This window comes from Pongo pygmaeus, chromosome 3, assembly GCF_028885625.2.
Source record: "Pongo pygmaeus isolate AG05252 chromosome 3, NHGRI_mPonPyg2-v2.0_pri, whole genome shotgun sequence".
NCBI lineage: Eukaryota > Metazoa > Chordata > Mammalia > Primates > Hominidae > Pongo > Pongo pygmaeus.
The window spans coordinates 164,120,800-164,137,783 of NC_072376.2; the positions used below are offsets into that span (position 1 = coordinate 164,120,800).

Consider the following 16,984-nt stretch of genomic DNA (forward strand, 5'->3'; position numbering starts at 1 on the left):
TGTACAGTGGCTCTAACACGGCTTACTGCAGCCTCACCCTCCAGTGCTCAAGCGATCTTCTCACTTCAGCTTCCTGAGTAGCTGGGACTACAGACACACACCACCACACTCAGCGGATTTTTGCATTTTTTTGTAGAGATGGGATTTCACCATGTTGCCCAGGCTGGTCTCAAACTCCTATGCTCAAGCAATCCACCCGCCTTTGTCTCCCAAAGCGCTGGGATTAAAGGCATAAGCCACAGTGCAACACTTTAAAAAAGCCTAACAGGACAACCACCCTTAGCATCCTATCAAGTATAAGTTGCTAAATATAAGATTCTTCTCAGAGGGAATAAAGGGAATCAGCGGTAATACCCACCATGAATTACACGGATAATGTTTTTGTGATATAAATAGGGTAAGCTCAAGAGATTGGGGCTGCAGTTTGTAAGAATAATCTATTATAATCATCACCGCACACCCAAATAAAGCAAGCACACAGTGATCACACTGACTGGGCAGCAGAGCTCAATGAATTATGCACAAATTGCAAATTATATTAAAGGCTGGAAGCCTACGGATTACTTCCCTAGAACTAGGTCAGAATTAGGGAAGACAAATTACTTGCATTACTTTGAGGCAGATCGTTGTCTATTTCTTCTGAAAAGTCAGTCTGAGTTGCAGAAGTAATAGTGTGCCTTGGAGTAGCAGCAGCATTATTATTATTTGTAGTATTAACTTGAACTTGGTTGATTTCTTTTATAACTTGTTCATAAGATGGTGGGAGCTGAAAAGTAAAGAATGAAGATTTTAGACATCTAAGGGCAATAGCTAAGGTGTTGACAGTCTCACTGTTCTTATCTTCCAATTTCATTTAAAAAATAAAATGCAAAGATATAATGTAATGTTTATTCACCTCAGCAGGAACCAGCTCATTAGGCCTCCAAGAGCCTGCTACAGATGATGTAGGAAATCCCAGTCCTGGGGGTGGGGTTCCTGGAAACCACGAGGCTGGCCTCAGCGGCTCAGCTGCCACGATGGTGATCTCTGGGCGCCTAGTGGACAGAAGCCTCAGTGAGGTTTTGCAGGATGGTATCAAGCTATTGTCTATCTGTAAATGTTCAAAGATTCATGAAAACCACCACCAACCAAAAAAGTTACAAGAACTAACACAGTCACAGAAATGACCTGTCAGGCCTGGGCTGTCTCTGACAGTACACCCAGACAGGTTTCAAGAGAGCAAATGACAATCATCCTCTATGACTTTGGCCTCAAAAAGTTAGAGTTGGACCCTGGGCACACTTGGCTCTGCCTTGGTTGATAAGGATAAGTACTAAGTAAGGCCTATACAATCTCTTCATTCCAGGGCTATCTAGCCTTAGGGCAGACATATAGTGTAAGGTATAAAAGCCCATTAGTCAAATGGAATTGTTTTTCTGTTATTATTATTATTATTTGAGACAGAGTCTCACTCTGTTGCCCAGGCTGGAGTGCAGTGATGTGATCTCGATCTCGGCTCCCTGCAACCTCCGCCTCTCAGGTTCAAGCAATTCTCATACCTCAGCCTCCTGAGCAGCTGGGATTACAGGCGTGTGCCACAATACCTGGCTAATTTTTGTATTTTTAGTAGAGATGGGGTTTCACCATATTGGTCAGGCTGGTCTCGAACTCCTGACCACAAGCGATCTGCCCACCTCAGCCTCCCAAAGTGCTGGGATTAGAGGTGTGAGCCACTGCGCCCAGCTTGGTTTTCTGTTATTATAAAGTGCATACTCTGAAATGAAAAACTACCATTTGAAAAGAATATCCTCTTCTGCCTTACTTCATCTCTGTTCCAATTCACAGTTATGTTTAAGTGTTTTGGGTTTATATGTTCACTTCTAGACTTTGATATGTGTCTCTGGGTTCATGGTCAGGTTTGTATATGATTTGATGATTAATCTTTAATACTGGAGAGCTGTAGTGATTTAGGCATGACTCCTTTTATCTTTTTCTTAATCTGATTCTACATTCTCATGTTTAAAATAATTAATTAATTTTGTAGAGACAGGGCCTCACTCTGTCGCCCAGGCTGGAGTGCAGTGGCGCAATCATAGCTCACTGCAGCCTCGAGCTCCCCGCCCCTTAGCTTCCTGAGTAGCTGGGACTACAGGCACATGCCACCATGCCTGGCTAATTTTTAAAATCTTTTTTAGAGATGAGGGCTTGCTATCTTGCCCAGGCTGGTTTCGAACTCCTGGCCTCAAGCAATCCTTCCAAAGTATTGGGATTAAAGGTGTAAGGCACCGTGCCTGGAGCATGTTTAAATTTTGTCTTAAACCTGATTTCCTAGCAAACACCAACCGTGTGACCCTGAACAAATCAATCAACAGTTTTGATTGGAAAACTCAGTTTTCTCATGGAACATACATGGATGATAATACCTGCTCTGCCTTTCTCTAGCACTCCATGGAAAATAAAAACAAAAAAGCACTGTCATTCTCAAAATTATGCATTACACACACACTCATGCTACATTGTGAAACAGCAGAACCTGATCATTGATTAAATTTGAACTGCACTTCCTAAGAACCTTTGCTTACAGCTTTTGTCTAACTAAATAGTAAGAGTTATTAGTTAATAAACGTTAAGCATCATATGTACATTAATTCTTATGACAACCTTGTGAATAGGTATGATTAGCACCATTTTAAAGCTGGGATAAAGAAGCTAGAGAGATTAAGCAGCTTGTCATCCAAGGTCACATGGTAGGAAAGTGGTGGTCAGGATTTGAATTTGGTTCTGACTCTAAAGGCCTTGTCCTTCATTATTCTATACTATACTGTAAGCAATTTGACAGCAGGGACCATGACTTATAAAAACCTCTCTATCTGATTGAATGTCATGATGTAATGTAAAAAAAATCTGTCCATCCATTTAGCCATTTGTCCATCCATCCTTCCGTCCATTCTATTGTCCATCTGTCCACTGGTCCTTCCTTCTATCTACCCAAATATTATCTTTCCTCCCTTCTCTTTTCCCTTCCTTTATCCAAAAAGCCATCCAGCCTTTATTCATCATGCCTACCTCCTGTTTTCCTTTCTTTATCCTTCCATTCAATTTTCTATCCTGTCATCCATCCATTTGGTTAGGCAACATGTAATAAGTAGCATGAGGTACAAAGCATTTCTCTGAAGCAGTTACAATGCTTTACATGTAGCAGATGTTTAATAAACATTTAAAAAATCAACTTCAGTAAATAATTATACTCAAAAGAACATTTTCAAGCCTGTATCACTCTTCTCTCAAGCAAAATCATCTTTCAAACTTATAAGTTAATTCAGGAGATATACTGATGAAGCAGAATACAAGAATACATTGCTTATGAAAGTGAAACATTTAATTTGCTACCTGATAACACACTTTTATTTCAATTATTAGTCTAATATATGTCCTCCATTATAAATATAACCATACCTTCTATCTCGATGAAGTTCACTCTGAATAGAAGTCCGAGAAGCTGTTGAAGAAGGAATAAACTAGTATAGTACAAAATTAGTATGTTCGGTAAGGGTTTAAATTTTTACAAAGTACACAATTGGAAAAAGCTTACACTTGACATCATACAGAATGTATGAATTTTAATATCCTTAAATAAAAAAGTAAATCAAAACAATCATTTTATTGGCATAAAGTTAATTATGGTTATGTATTGGAGATTGCATAATATATAGATTTCAAAAACTCCCCAAAGAACATTCTGTAGTTGTGAAAATAGTTTGAAGAATGAACACAGAAAAGAAGACAGCTATTAAATATAAATTGCATGGTTGGAGCATTAAGATGATGACATGAAGTAACAATGGGCAGAAAAAATTTTAAATATCTATTACAATCTATATGACTATGCTTTTGTGATGTTTGTTTATAAATCTATTGTAGAATGAAACTGGTCAAACTTTCATCTTTTGTCTAACTTATCTGAAATTTTATAACCTTTAAGTTGTTTTATTATTTATTTTGAGACAGGGTCTTACTCTGTTGCTCAGGCTGGAGAGCAGTGACATGATGTTCAGGGCTCAATGCAGCCTCAAGTTCCCAGGCTCAAGTGATCCTCCTGCCTCAGCCTCCCAAGTAGCTGGGACTACAGGCACATGACACCATGCCCCTGTAATTTTTTGTATGTTTTGTAGAGATAAGGCTTCGCCATGTTGCTGGTCTCAAACTCCTGAGTTCAAGCGATCCTCCTGCCTGGGCTTCCCAAAGTGCTGGGATTACAGGCATGAGCCACTATGCCTAGCCTTTTATTACTTAAACTAAGATATAATAATAAATGTAAAAGGTGTTCAAATCACTTTTTTAAACTTGTTTATAGCACATATTATTGTATATGCAGCACTGACTTTTTCCTTAAGTCTCAAACTCAAGTCCTTAAGCTTGATAGTTTAAATTTTTTCCCAAATTTTACTTTATAAAGTAAACTAAGTTTTAATCAGATAATCTGGAACATATTACATATGGGGTCATTTTTTTTTCTTTTTTTTTTTTTTGAGACAGAGTCTTGCTCTGTCACCCAGGCTGGAGTGCAGTGGCGCGATCTTGGCTCACTGCAAGCTCTGCCTCCTGGGTTCACGCCATTCTCTTGCCTCATCTTCCAGAGTAGCTGGGACTACAGGCGCCTGCCACCATGCCTGGCTAATTTTTTGTATTTTTAGTAGATACGGGGTTTCACCGTGTTAGCCAGGATGGTCTCGATCTCCCGACCTTGTGATCCACCCGCCTTGGCCTCCCAAAGTGCTGGCTTTACAGGCATGAGCCACTGCGCCCGACCCAAATGGGGTCAATTTTTCAATTTTTATGTAATAGAGACTATTACCTCTATTTTTCTTTATTTCTTTCTTTTTTTTTTTTTTTTTGAGACAGAGTCTCGCTCTGTCGCCCAGGCTGGAGTGCAGTGGTGCCATCTCGGCTCACTGCAAGCTCCGCCTCCCGGGTTCATGCCGTTCTCCTGCCTCAGCCTCCTGAGTAGCTGGGAGTACAGGCGCCCGCCACCGCGCCCGGCTATTTTTTTTTTTTTTTTGTATTTTTAGTAGAGATGGGGTTTCACCATGTTAGCCAGGATGGTCTTGATCTCCTGACCTCGTGATCCTCCCACCTCGGCCTCCCTAAGTGCTGGGATTACAGGCATGAGCCACCACACCCAGCCTACCTCTATTTTTCAAGGAACATATTCTAAAGATCCCTTTGGGGAAAAAAATCTTCTAATACTATAGTGTAAAGATCTGTAAACAAAGGAAATTTGTTTCAGATATAAACTATTTTAACCAGTTGCTTTCATATCTCTGTAATACTCAACTTGTTCAATTCTTCGTATTTGAAAAGACTGGAAGCATAGATCTTTCCTCCCCCCTATTAACTTCTGCTTCTCTCTGAACAAGGAGGCTGTCAAAACCGGGGGAGGCAGGGGTGGAAGTGGAATTGGGGAATGAAGTTTAGGCTGGATTGGAGCCGTAACAGGTGAACCTCTGCTGGGTTGGCAAAGCAAACCTCTAACATCTGAAACCAAAATACCTGGGTTTCTACTTGGAGGATGTCCTCATATTCATATCATCAACTGGTTTGACTGACTATTAATAAACATTTTTATCAAGAGCTAAACCAAGCTGACAGGGAGGCTAGAGCTCTGCATGGTGTGTCTGATTTATAAGAATGGTTTCATTAAGTCAGAGGCCCATTCAAGTTTGCTACAATCACATCACCACCATCACTAACGCTGAAATCAGCAGGGATAACACTTTTAAAAGACTTCATGTTATCGTCACAAACATACCTCTTCCACGGGGCATTTTTGCTGTGTACTATTCATGAGTGCTAAGGGAAAAAAAGAAGGGGTTATAGAAGAGGAAAGGAAGAGAAAAGAGTGAACCTAGTTGCCTAAGCTTTAAAAGGAATTCAGGAGCATGACTGTCTTGCCATACCACTGTTTTTCCCTGCTATGCACACTTAAATGGAAAAGGAAAGTTGATGATCCACAGTTTCAGAGAGTAAAGAAATATTGCTGCAAAGATTTGTCTGTGCAGACCAGGATATCCACACACATAACCAGTCGAAAAACCCGCTTATAGGTGGTTCTTTTTTTTTTTTTGAGACAAGGTCTTGCTCTGTCACCCAGGCTGGAGTGCGGTGGCGCAATATTGGCTCACTGCAGCCTCGACTTCCCTGACTCAAGTGATCTTCCTGCCTTAGCCCCCTGAGTAGGTGGGACTACAGGCATGCACGACCACACCTGGCTCCTTTTTGTATCTTTTGTAGAAACGGGATTTTGCTATGCTGCCCAGACTGGTCTCGACTTCCTGACCTCAAGTGATCTGCCCACCTTGGCCTCCTAAAGTGCTAGGATTACAGGCATGAGCCACTATGCCTGGCCTGTCCGCAGTTTTTAACAACAGTTTTAAAAAATCTAAAAACTATTTTGCAAAATCAATTTGTTATTTCAATAAGCATTGATTTTAAAGTATGAATAGTACTTAAAAGGTAATTCAGTAGTCGATCTACATTGTTTCAAATCAGCAATTTTAACTTGATTCTGTCCGTTCACACCAGAGGTCATTCATAGCAGGCCCCCTGGCAGCAGAGTGGCACTGCCGCTGCAGAACACGGAGGGGTCTTGCAGTCGTACTTACAGATCTCCTTCTGCACATCATTTAAGAATCACTGCTTTCCCCTCTCCTTGTCTGTTTTTTTTCACATTCACTCATCTACGAGATCTTTCTTTTCTCTCTTGATCCTTCTGGAAAAACTGACAACTTCTGTCAGTGCTGAACAAGATTAATAGCTACAAACACTTTCGGTTTTCACTGCAGATTTTCATTGTGTTGTCTCATGCTCTTTGTGCTAATTTCTCAACTATCCGCTTATACATCTCATTCTCACTTTCCCAGATTAAACAAATTTGCTGTAGTTGCCAGGAAAATCGAATTTGCCAGAGTGCCCATATAGACAAGCATGTCCCATTTTACCTTTCTGCCACAAGCTGCTGGTCTGGTACGTTTTGGGTTAATGCCACAGAATAAAGGCAGTATTTTCAGTTAGAGTTATCCTATCATTTTACAGAATTATTTTCAAACTTTTCTTTTTCTTTTTTTTCTTGAGATGGGGTCTCTCTCTGTCGCCCGGGCTGGAGTGCAGTGGCATGACCTCGGCTCACTGGAACCTCTGCCTTTCAGGTTCAAGTGACTCTCCTGCCTCATCCTTCCTGGTAGCTGGGATTACAGGTGCCCACCACTGCGCCGGGTTAATTTTTGTATTTTTAGTAGAGATGGGGTTTCACCATATTGGCCAGGCTGGTCTCGAATTCCTGACCTCAGGTGATCCGCCCACTTCGGCCTCCCAAAGTGCTGGGATTACAGGTGTGAGCCACCGTGCCTGGCCTATTTTCAAACTTTTCGAGTTCAAGTGGTTAAATTCTAAATACAAAACATATTCATGTTAAAGTTGAGATGTAGATGTGCAGTATTACCACGAATAAAGAATCTTCTCAAATTCCAGCAGGATCACAAGACTGGAAAGGCCCTCAGCGATCGTCCTACTCAAACTTCACAGAGGAGGAGACTGAGATACAGAGGGGTTAAATGAATTACCCCAGGTCCAACAGCCCTTTAGGAGCAAGGCTAGGAGCGGTTTGTTTCTTGAAGCAGTTTAACTCTGTATGGAGCCAGGAGAGTGGGATGCTAGCTAGTCTTGATCTAAATAATTCAAAATTATCAATAAAATGATGTCAGAAGAAAAAATCACACAGAAGGATTATTAATTATAAATACCCTTGCTATAGAACTATGAATGAATGATCAATGAACTAAGAATGAAAGATCAATGAAAATCACAATAATATAAGAAACTTACTGACTACATTTGTTTGGGACAGGGTATGAGAGTTAGATGTATTTGACATGATAACAAGAACGTCTGTGGAGTAGAAAGCTCAATGGCCTTGAAGTCAGGAAGCAAGGTTCGTATCTCGGCTCTACCTTGTGAAGCCACTTAACCTTTCTGGGACTCAGTTTCACTACCACATGTAAAATGAGTCAACACCTACCATGCACAGTGTCATTTTATAATGTATGGAAACAGTTCCTGACTTATGGTAGGTCAACAATATTAACTAAGTCTGAATTTCAGAAAATAATTTTCTCTTAAAAAGTTAATGAAAGGAAGAACATAAAATTCTAGATGTATCCAATTAGGATACATCAAAACACTTTACCAAAAATACTCAGGACTCACAAGAATACATGCAAAGAAAAGGACCCCAAGGCTTGACTAGAACCAGAATCATTATGAAATAAGTTGAACTATAACCAGTTAAGGAATATCACTTTAAAAATGGGAGAAAGTCTTTCTGCTTTCCAGGGTTAGATGACTGAGTATGGGATAGTAACACACACATTTTAATGGGCTGGCTAAGATAAAAATTATTTACAGCTTTTTCTTATAGAATAGGCAAAAAGAAGAAAACAAAAGGGAATGGCACAATTGTTCCTCATTCTGTATTTATATGTTATCATGAAAGGATCTGTTTGGCCTTCTTGCCTAAACATCAGGAATAAATACAAATATTTCTTTAGTGTTTACAAAGTGACTGACAGAAGAATTAACAGACAGCTGAGTTAAAAACCAAAAAACACCAGCTACCTCAAAGCAAGGGTTTTCTCTTTGTTTCATATCCTCCTTCCTCTCTCTGCTAGGGCCCTGTTTCACCGTTTTCTCTTCTTTCATGGCCCCAGTCTGATCCCTCCACTGACTGCTTCCCTGCTGCCTACAAATGTCTTCATGCTTCCTCATCCTAAGCACGGTCAGATCTCCTCTTTCCTTAGCTCTGCCTCCTTCTCAAACTACAGCCCATATCTCTCCTGTTCACCACCAAATTTCATAAAACAGTAGGCTACCCTAGCCGCCCCAACTTCCACATATTCTATTCATTGTTGAAACTGAAGTGTGGCTTCCAACTTCAGTATTTACTGAAACTGCTCTCTCGTGGGTCTCCACTGACCTCCTAAGTGCCAGACACAATAACCTGTTCTCAACACCTTTTGCTTGGCCTGGCTGTAGTATTAAGAGCTATTGGTGATTCGCCTGTTCCTTTTAAAATCTTCTCCTTTGACCTCTAAAACACAGCTGTGTCCTGTTTTTGTTTTTGTTTTTTATAACTGTGACCACCCCTTTTCAGCTTTTATTCCCCATGTCTTAGCTGTGCCTTGCACAGCATAGGGGCCTCTAGGTGAGCAAGATCCATCTTGGGGGATTCATGGGAAGTCAGGCACAGATTGTGATTCCCTAATAAAAAAGTCCTGAAATCCTAGGGAGTTAAGGTAAGAAGCCAGGGAACAAAGGGCAGGAGACCACAGATATGACTCAGTGAAAGGAGGCCTTTCACAGCAGGGCTGGGTTCATTGGGTCATACATTTTTGCCTTATGCCTCTTGAAGGCATAGCTTGTACTCAGACGTCAGTGTCTCTGAGATTCTATCCCTTCTCATCTTTCCTATCCTGTGTACTTTCTCCCTACATGTTTGGCTACTTCCAGGATTTTGCTTATAACAGTGATTACTCTAAGTTATATCTCCAGCCAATAAATTCTTGCCTAAGTTCTAGATCCTAATTTTGTATTTAAATTATCTCTCTGCCCGTCATTGCCTGCCAGCCCCAACCCAAGAGTTATAAGGCATGAAAGGCTATCAAGAATTTTTCATTTTTATGTCTGAATTCTTTTCATCCTATACCATAGCATTCCCACATATTTATAGTTCACCAATAAAGAAAAAAAATGGAGTGGGGAAACACGGCATATTTTTCTGTATTGTCACCTTGTAAAATTTTCACTGGAATTGTTCAAATGCATGTTCTTCATGACCTGTGAATACCCTAAATTCATAATGGACGTGGTGGCTCACGCCTGTAATCCTAGCACTTTAGGAGGCCAAGGCGGGCGGATCACTTGAGGTCAGGAGACCAGCCTGACCAATGTGCTGAAATCCCATCTCTACTAAAAATACAAAAATTAGCCAGGCATGGTGGTGGGTGCCTGTAATTCCAGCTACTCAAGAGGCTGAGGCAGTAGAATTGCTTGAGCCTAGGAGGTGGAGGTGGCAATGAGCCGAGATCGCGCCACTGCAGTCCGGCCTGGGCGACAGTGAGAGACTATGTATCGGGGGAAGAAAAAAACAACCAAGTTATGTTTCTAAAAATAGGGCACATTCTCCTCAGGGTGGTAACCTCAGCTCAGATAATGCAAAGAACATCTAAAATCCTATCTTTATCCTTTTCTAACACAGGCAATCCATGTTCTATTTTTAAAGACACCTTTCCAGAGCCTTTTATTTAAAAAAGTGTTAAAATACCACACTAGTAGCAAGTTTTGAAGTTTTAGCCAAGAGATAAGGACAGAAAATAGAAATGTTCCTTTCTGATGGGAATTCTACTCTTAGCACTTCTATCTTGATGTGGTAGTATAAGCCCGTCTTTATAGGCACTTATACAGTTAAAAAATATATTGTGAAGAGTACCTGTAGAAACAAATGAACCAAAAGGAACAGGATTTAATGCTTCTTTTTTCTTTTCTTTGAGACAGAGTTTTGCTCTTGTTGCCCAGGCTGGAGTGCAGTGGTGCAATCTTGGCTCACTGCAACCTCTACCGCCTGGGTTCAAGCCATTCTCCTGCCTCAGCCTCCCGAGTAGCTGGGATTACAGGTGCCTGCCACCACGCCCAGCTAATTTTTGTATTTTTAGGAGAGACGAGGTTTCACCATGTTGGTTGAGCTGGTCTTGGAACTCCTGACCTCAGGTGATCCACCTGCCTCGGCCCCCAACGAAGTGCTGGGATTATAGCTGTGAGCCACCGTGCCTGGCCAGGATTTAATATTTCTTAAACCTGTTAGATATCTCTAACTCTAGAAAACAGTTACATAATTTTTTTTTTTGTTTTTTTGAGATGGAGTCTCGCTCTGTCACCCAGGCTGGAGTGCAGTGGCGCGATCTCAGCTCACTGCAACCTCTGCCTCTTGGGTTCACGCCATTCTCCTGCCTCAGCCTCCCGAGTAGCTGGGACTAAAGGCGCCTGCCACCACGCCCGGCTAATTTTTGGTATTTTTAGTAGAGTCAGGGTTTCACCGTGTTAGCCAGGATGGTCTCGATCTCCTGACCTCGTGATCCACCCGCCTTGGCCTCCCAAAGTGCTGGGATTACAGGCGTGAGCCACCGTGCCTGGCCACTACATAAAATTTATATTAGATCACAGAAACTAACTAGATAGGCAAATTAAAAAAACAAAACAGCTTTATAGTATCACACTTGGGATTAAGGAAAAAAAAACCCCAGCTTTGTTCTGTAAGAGAAAAACAGTTCCGAGAAACTGGCTTATCAATAAATATAAGCTGAAAAGTAGCTGTTTGTCTGAAATGCTTTAATACTTCTTAGGAGAAGCTACTCTTGGGTTCTTTGTAGATTTGTCAAATACAATCACCTACTGGAAATTTAAATCATCACTTAAAATTATTACAGAGGAAAATACAGAGAAGGAAAAAACAAACTTACATCTCTTGATTACTGCTCTAATGGATGACAAGGGTCCTTGGCTAGAAAAAGAAAGAAAACTTATTATACATTCATTAATCCTTTTGAAAAGAGTCATTCATAAGCCGAGTCATTTCTGGGATTCAATATGGTGCTAAGCCACAAGTTTGACACATTGTTTACTGGCCTATCCTCTTTACAAATCAAAAATTAAAGAAATTTTTAAAACTTGCCTTTAATTTGTTTTATGGGAAATATATTTGCAGCGTAAGTAAAATTTTGCCTTAAAATTGCTTTCATAGCTGCTTACATACTGTATCTTCCACTGAAAATCTGGATACCACTCATAATTAGACAGCATTACATGGTGCTCAAAAGAACTTTATTCCTTATGGCTCTTTTGTGTTTGACACTGAAATTCCTGTCTTCATATATCACATCAAAGTACATAATCTATATAGTCAATTTGACCTAAGGACCAACAGCATTTCTTCTTAAGATTAGAATTAAAAAAAAAAAAAAAAAAAAGATTAGAATTTAAAACATCACCACCTAAAAATAAAATAATCTTGTGAGACTTTCCCCTCTCCCTCCCAGACTCCCTGTCTCTCTCTCCCCTTTCTTTCTCTCCCTTTCTCCCCTCCTTCCCAATACCCTGCTTCCTCTCTTGCTCCTCTGCCTTTCACCATGGGATGACACAGCAACAAGAAGACCCTCTCCAGATACCAGCCTCTCAATCTTGGACTTCCCAGCCTCCATACCCATGAGCCAATAAATTTCTGTTCATTATAAATTACCCATTTTGTGGTATTATAGGAGCACAAAATTGACTAAGACAATACTATTGTGCTATACAGAGGGAAAGATTAAGCTCTAGGAGGTCTCTGATACCTTAAAGCAAGGACTGTAATATAAAGATACAACTGTTTACAGTAATACTGATTTTTTAAAGAGTGCTTAAAGGCTTTCTGTAAAACAGCTACATGAAAAAAGAATTAGTATAAGGTAGAAGCAGAATGTCCCTCTTCCAAAATGCTTGGGACCAGAATTATTTAGGATTTCTTTTTATTTTGGAATATTTGCATTATATACTTACCAGTTAAGTATCCCTAATCCAAAAATCTGAAATCTGAAATGATATAATGAGCATTTCCTTTGAACATTATGTTACTACTGCTCAAAAAATTTCAAATTTTGAAGCATTCTGGATTTTGGATTAGGGATACTCAATCTGTAATATGGAAGGGGTAACAGCCCTCTTAGTGAATACATCACAATCTCCTTGCTCACTACCACTGATTTGGCAGGGATGATATTATGAATTTAAAACATCCTTTGTTTCTTTTGTTGAGAAGGAAGATGTATTGATTGGGGTGGAACATAGAAGGTGTTACAGGTTGAAGCATATCCTCCCTCAAAAAGAAATGTTGATGTCCTTACCAGTAGGACTTCAGAATGTGATCTTACTTGAAAATAGAGTCATTACAGATGTAATTAGTTAAGATAAGGTCATACTGGAGTTGGATGGGCCCCAATCCAACATAACTGGTTTCTTAGAGATGGCCATCTGAAGAGCCAAACCAAGGTACACCAAAGATTGCTGGTCAACCTCCATAAGCTAATAGGCAAGGAAGAAATCACCTATGAGTTTCAGAGGGGGCATAGCCCTGCTGACACCTTGATTTCAGACTTCCAGCTTCCAAGACTGTGAGACAATAAGTTTCTGTTTTTGTTTTTGTTGTTTTTTTTAATTTTTAGACAGAGTATCGCTCTGTTGCCCAGGGTGGAGTATAGTGGTGTGATCTTGGCTCACTGCCAGCTCTGCCTCCCGGGTTCACACCTGCCTCAGCCTCCCAAGCAGCTGGGACTACAGGCACCCACCACCATGCCCAGCTGATTTTTTGTATTTTTAGTAGAGACAGGGTTTCACTATGCTAGGCAGGATGGTCTAGATCTCCTGACCTCGTGATCTGCCCGCCTCGGCCTCCGAAAGTGCTGGGATTACAGGCGTGAGCCACCACGCCCAGCCAAGTTTCTGTTGTTTTAAGTCACTCAGTGATATGGTTTGGCTGTGTCCCCACCCAAATCTCATCTTGAATTGTAACTCCTACAATTCCGTGTCGTGGGATGAACCTGGTTGGAGGTGATTGAATTATGGGGGCAGGTTTTTCCTGTGCAGTTCTCATGATAGTGAATAAGTCTCATGAGATCTGATGGTTTTAAAGAGAGGTGTTCCCCTGCACAAACACTATTCTCTTGTCTGCCACCTTGTGAGATGTGCTTTTCACCTTCTGCTGTGATTGTGAGGCCTCTCCAGTCATGTGGAACTGTGAGTCCAAAAAGAAAGTTTACAAAACTTTCTTTTGTAAACTGCCCAGTCTTAGGTATGTCTTTATCAGCAGTGTGAAAACAGGCTAATACAGTAAATTGGTACTAGTAGAGTGGGTGCTGCTGTAGATACCCAAAAATGTGGAAGTGACTTTGGAACTGGGTAACAGGCAGGGGCTGGAACAGTTTGGAGGGTTCAGAAGAAGACAGGAAAATGTGGGACAGTTTGGAACTTCCTAGAGACTTGCTGAATGGCTTTGCCCAAAATGCTGATAATAATATGGATAATGAAAACCAGGCTGAGGTGTTCTCAGATGGAGATGAGGAACTTGTTAGGAACTGGAGCAAAGGTGACTCTTGTTATGTTTTAGCAAAGAGACTGGTGGCATTTTGCATCTGCCCTAGAGATTTGTGGAACTCTGAACTTGAGAGAGATGATTTAGGGCCTCTGGCAGAAGAAATTTCTAAGCAGCAAAGCATTCAAAAAGTGACTTGGGTTCTTTTAAAGGCATTCAATTTTATAAGGGAAGCAGAGCATAAAAGTTGGGGAAATTTGCAGCCTGACAATGTGATAAAAGAGAAAATCCCATTTTCTGAGGAGAAATTCAAAATGGCTGCAGAAACTTGCATAAGTAACAAGGGGCCAAATGTTAATCCCCAAGACACTATGGGGAGAATGTCTCCAGGGCATGTCACAGGTCTTCATGGCGGCTCCTCCCATCACAGGCCCTGAGACCTAGGAGAAAAAAATGGTTTCATGGGTTAGGCCCAGGGTCCCTCTGCTGTGTGCACTCTAGGGACTTGGTGCCCTGCCTCCCAGCCACTCTAGCTGTGGCTGAAAGGGACCAACATAGAGCTTGGGCTGTGGCTTCAGAGGGTGCAAGCCCCAAGCCTTGGCAGCTTCCACATGGTGTTGAGTGTGCAAGTGCACAGAAGTCAAGAATTGAGGTTTGGGAACCTCCACCAAGATTTCAGGGGATTTATGGAAACACCTGGATGTCCAGGCAGAAGTTTGCTGCAGGGGTGGGGCTCTCGAGGAGAACCTCTGATAGGGCAGTGCAGAAGGGAAATGTGGGGTCAGAGCCCCGACACAGAGTCCCTACTGGGGCATTGCCTAGTGGAGCTGGGAGAATAGGGCCACTGTCCTCCAGACCCCAGAATAGTAGATCCACTGACAGCTTGCACTGTGCTCCTGGAAAAGCCGCAGACACTCAACGCCAGCCATGAAAGCAGCCAGGAGGGAGGCTATACCCTGCAAAGCCACAGGGGTGGAGCTGCCCAAGACCATGGGAACCCACCTCTTGCATCAGCATGACCTGGATGTGAGACCTGGTGCCAAAGGAGATCATTTTGGAGCTTTAAGATCATTTTGGAGCTTTAAGATTTGACCTGCCCCGCTAGATTTCAGACTTGCATGGGGCCTGTAGCCCCTTTGTTTTGGCCAATTTCTCCCATTTGGAATGGCTGTATTTACCCAATGCCTGTACGCCCATTGTATCTAGGAAGTAACTAACTTGCTTTTGATTTTACAGGTTCATAGGCGGAAGGGACATGCCTTGTTTCAGATGAGACATTGGACTGTGAACTTTTGAGTTAATACTGAAATGAATTAAGACTTTGGGGGACTCTTAAGAAGGCAAGATTGGTTTTAAAATGTGAGGACATGACATTTGGGAGGGGCCGGGGTGAAATGATATGGTTTGGTTGTGTCCCCACCCAAATCTCATCTTGAATTTTAACTTCCACAATTCTCATGTGTCATGGGAGGAACCTGGTGGGAGGTGATTGAATTATGGGGGTGGGTCTTTCCTATGCTGTTCTCGTGATAGTGAATAAGTCTGGAAGATCTGATGGTTTTAAAAAGAGGTGTTCCCCTATACAAGGCATGTAAGTAGAAAGCATGATATACCCACTGGGGCAGCATAACTGTTGGAAGAGTACAGAATCTGTTCTTTTTTTTTTTCTTTTGAGATGGAGTCTTGCTCTGTCACCTAGGCTGGAGTGCAGTGGCGCGATCTCGGCTCACTGCAAGCTTTGCCTCCCAGGTTCATGCCATTCTCCTGCCTGAGCCTCCCGAGTAGCTGGGACTACAGGCGATCACAATCATGCCCAGCTAATTTTTTGTATTTTTAGTAGAGATGGGGTTTCATCATGTTAGCCAGGATGGTCTCGATCTCCTGACCTCGTGATCTGCCCACCTCGGCCTCCCAAAGTGCTGGGATTACAGGTGTGAGCCACCGCACCCGGCCCTTTTTTTTTTTTTTTTTTTCTGTGATACAGGGTCTTGCTCTGTCACCCAGGCTGGAGTGCAGTGGCGCGATCTCAGCTCACTGCAAGCTCCGCCTCCTGGGTTCACGCCATTCTCCTGCTTCAGCCTCCCTGCAGCTGGGACTACAGGTGCCACGCTCAGCTAATTTTTTTGTATTTTTAGTAGAGATGGGGTTTCACCATGTTAGCCAGGATGGTCTCAATCTCCTGACCTCGTGATCCGCCTTCCTCGGCCTCCCAAAGTGCTGGGATTACAGGCGTGAGCCATAGCGCCCAGCAAGAGTACAGAATCTGTATCAGCTAGAGGTGTTTTCTGATTTGTGTGAGCTGGCCAATTTACTTACTTGCTGGAATTGTTTCCTTATCTGTAATATGAGGATACTAGTGCCTATCTTTTGGCTTGTTGCTAAGACTGAATAAGAAAACTCTCTGAAATATATATCATAGTACTGGGCACATATTAGAGTCTCAAGATACGTTAAATTTCCTACCCTATTTTCCAATAAAAACATTTCTGTTGTTCACAATATATATGGCTGAAATTTTTGGGACTATCCTGCCATAACCAGTGGGTTAACCTATAGTTATTATAACCCTACCTTTTAAATTTAAATGATTTGCATTTCTGCTGAATTATTATTTACCATTTACAATCATTCTGAGTTTCACAACACATACTTCTCATATACCCAATCTCCTATGAAGCCAAAGCAATAACAAAACCAAGAGAACAAAACAAACCTACAAGCCTTTGTGAACGCTATATTTCCCCCATTGAAAACACAGACCTCTGTTCCTTTAGGTCATCCTTCTCAGGATGTTTCCCAGGAAATGGGCATGCTGATCAAGTAGCTATGTATATT

General features: G+C 41.7%; 1 protein-coding gene across 22 annotated transcripts in view; it reads right to left on the reverse strand.

The window, feature by feature from the left end:
• Window positions 1-16,984, reverse strand: part of SH3D19 (SH3 domain containing 19) — a 204,034-nt gene that overhangs the window by 57,213 nt on the left and 129,837 nt on the right. For 6 of the 22 annotated variants that reach the window (XM_054484892.2, XM_054484874.2, XM_054484870.2 and 3 more), the window contains exons 3-6: window positions 11,547-11,587; window positions 3,436-3,478; window positions 896-1,034; window positions 604-766 (exon numbers count right to left, since the gene is read on the reverse strand). Coding sequence is in view for 14 of the 22 variants with exons in the window: in XM_054484874.2 (XP_054340849.1) it covers window positions 604-766; window positions 896-1,034; window positions 3,436-3,478; window positions 11,547-11,587 (386 nt within the window). In the remaining 8 variants the exon portion in view is untranslated. Of the gene's footprint in view, window positions 1-603; window positions 767-895; window positions 1,035-3,435; window positions 3,479-5,788; window positions 5,830-11,546; window positions 11,588-16,984 lie in introns of all 22 variants that reach the window. The other 16 variants (XM_054484885.2, XM_054484884.2, XM_063664189.1 and 13 more) reach the window with 5 other exon arrangements.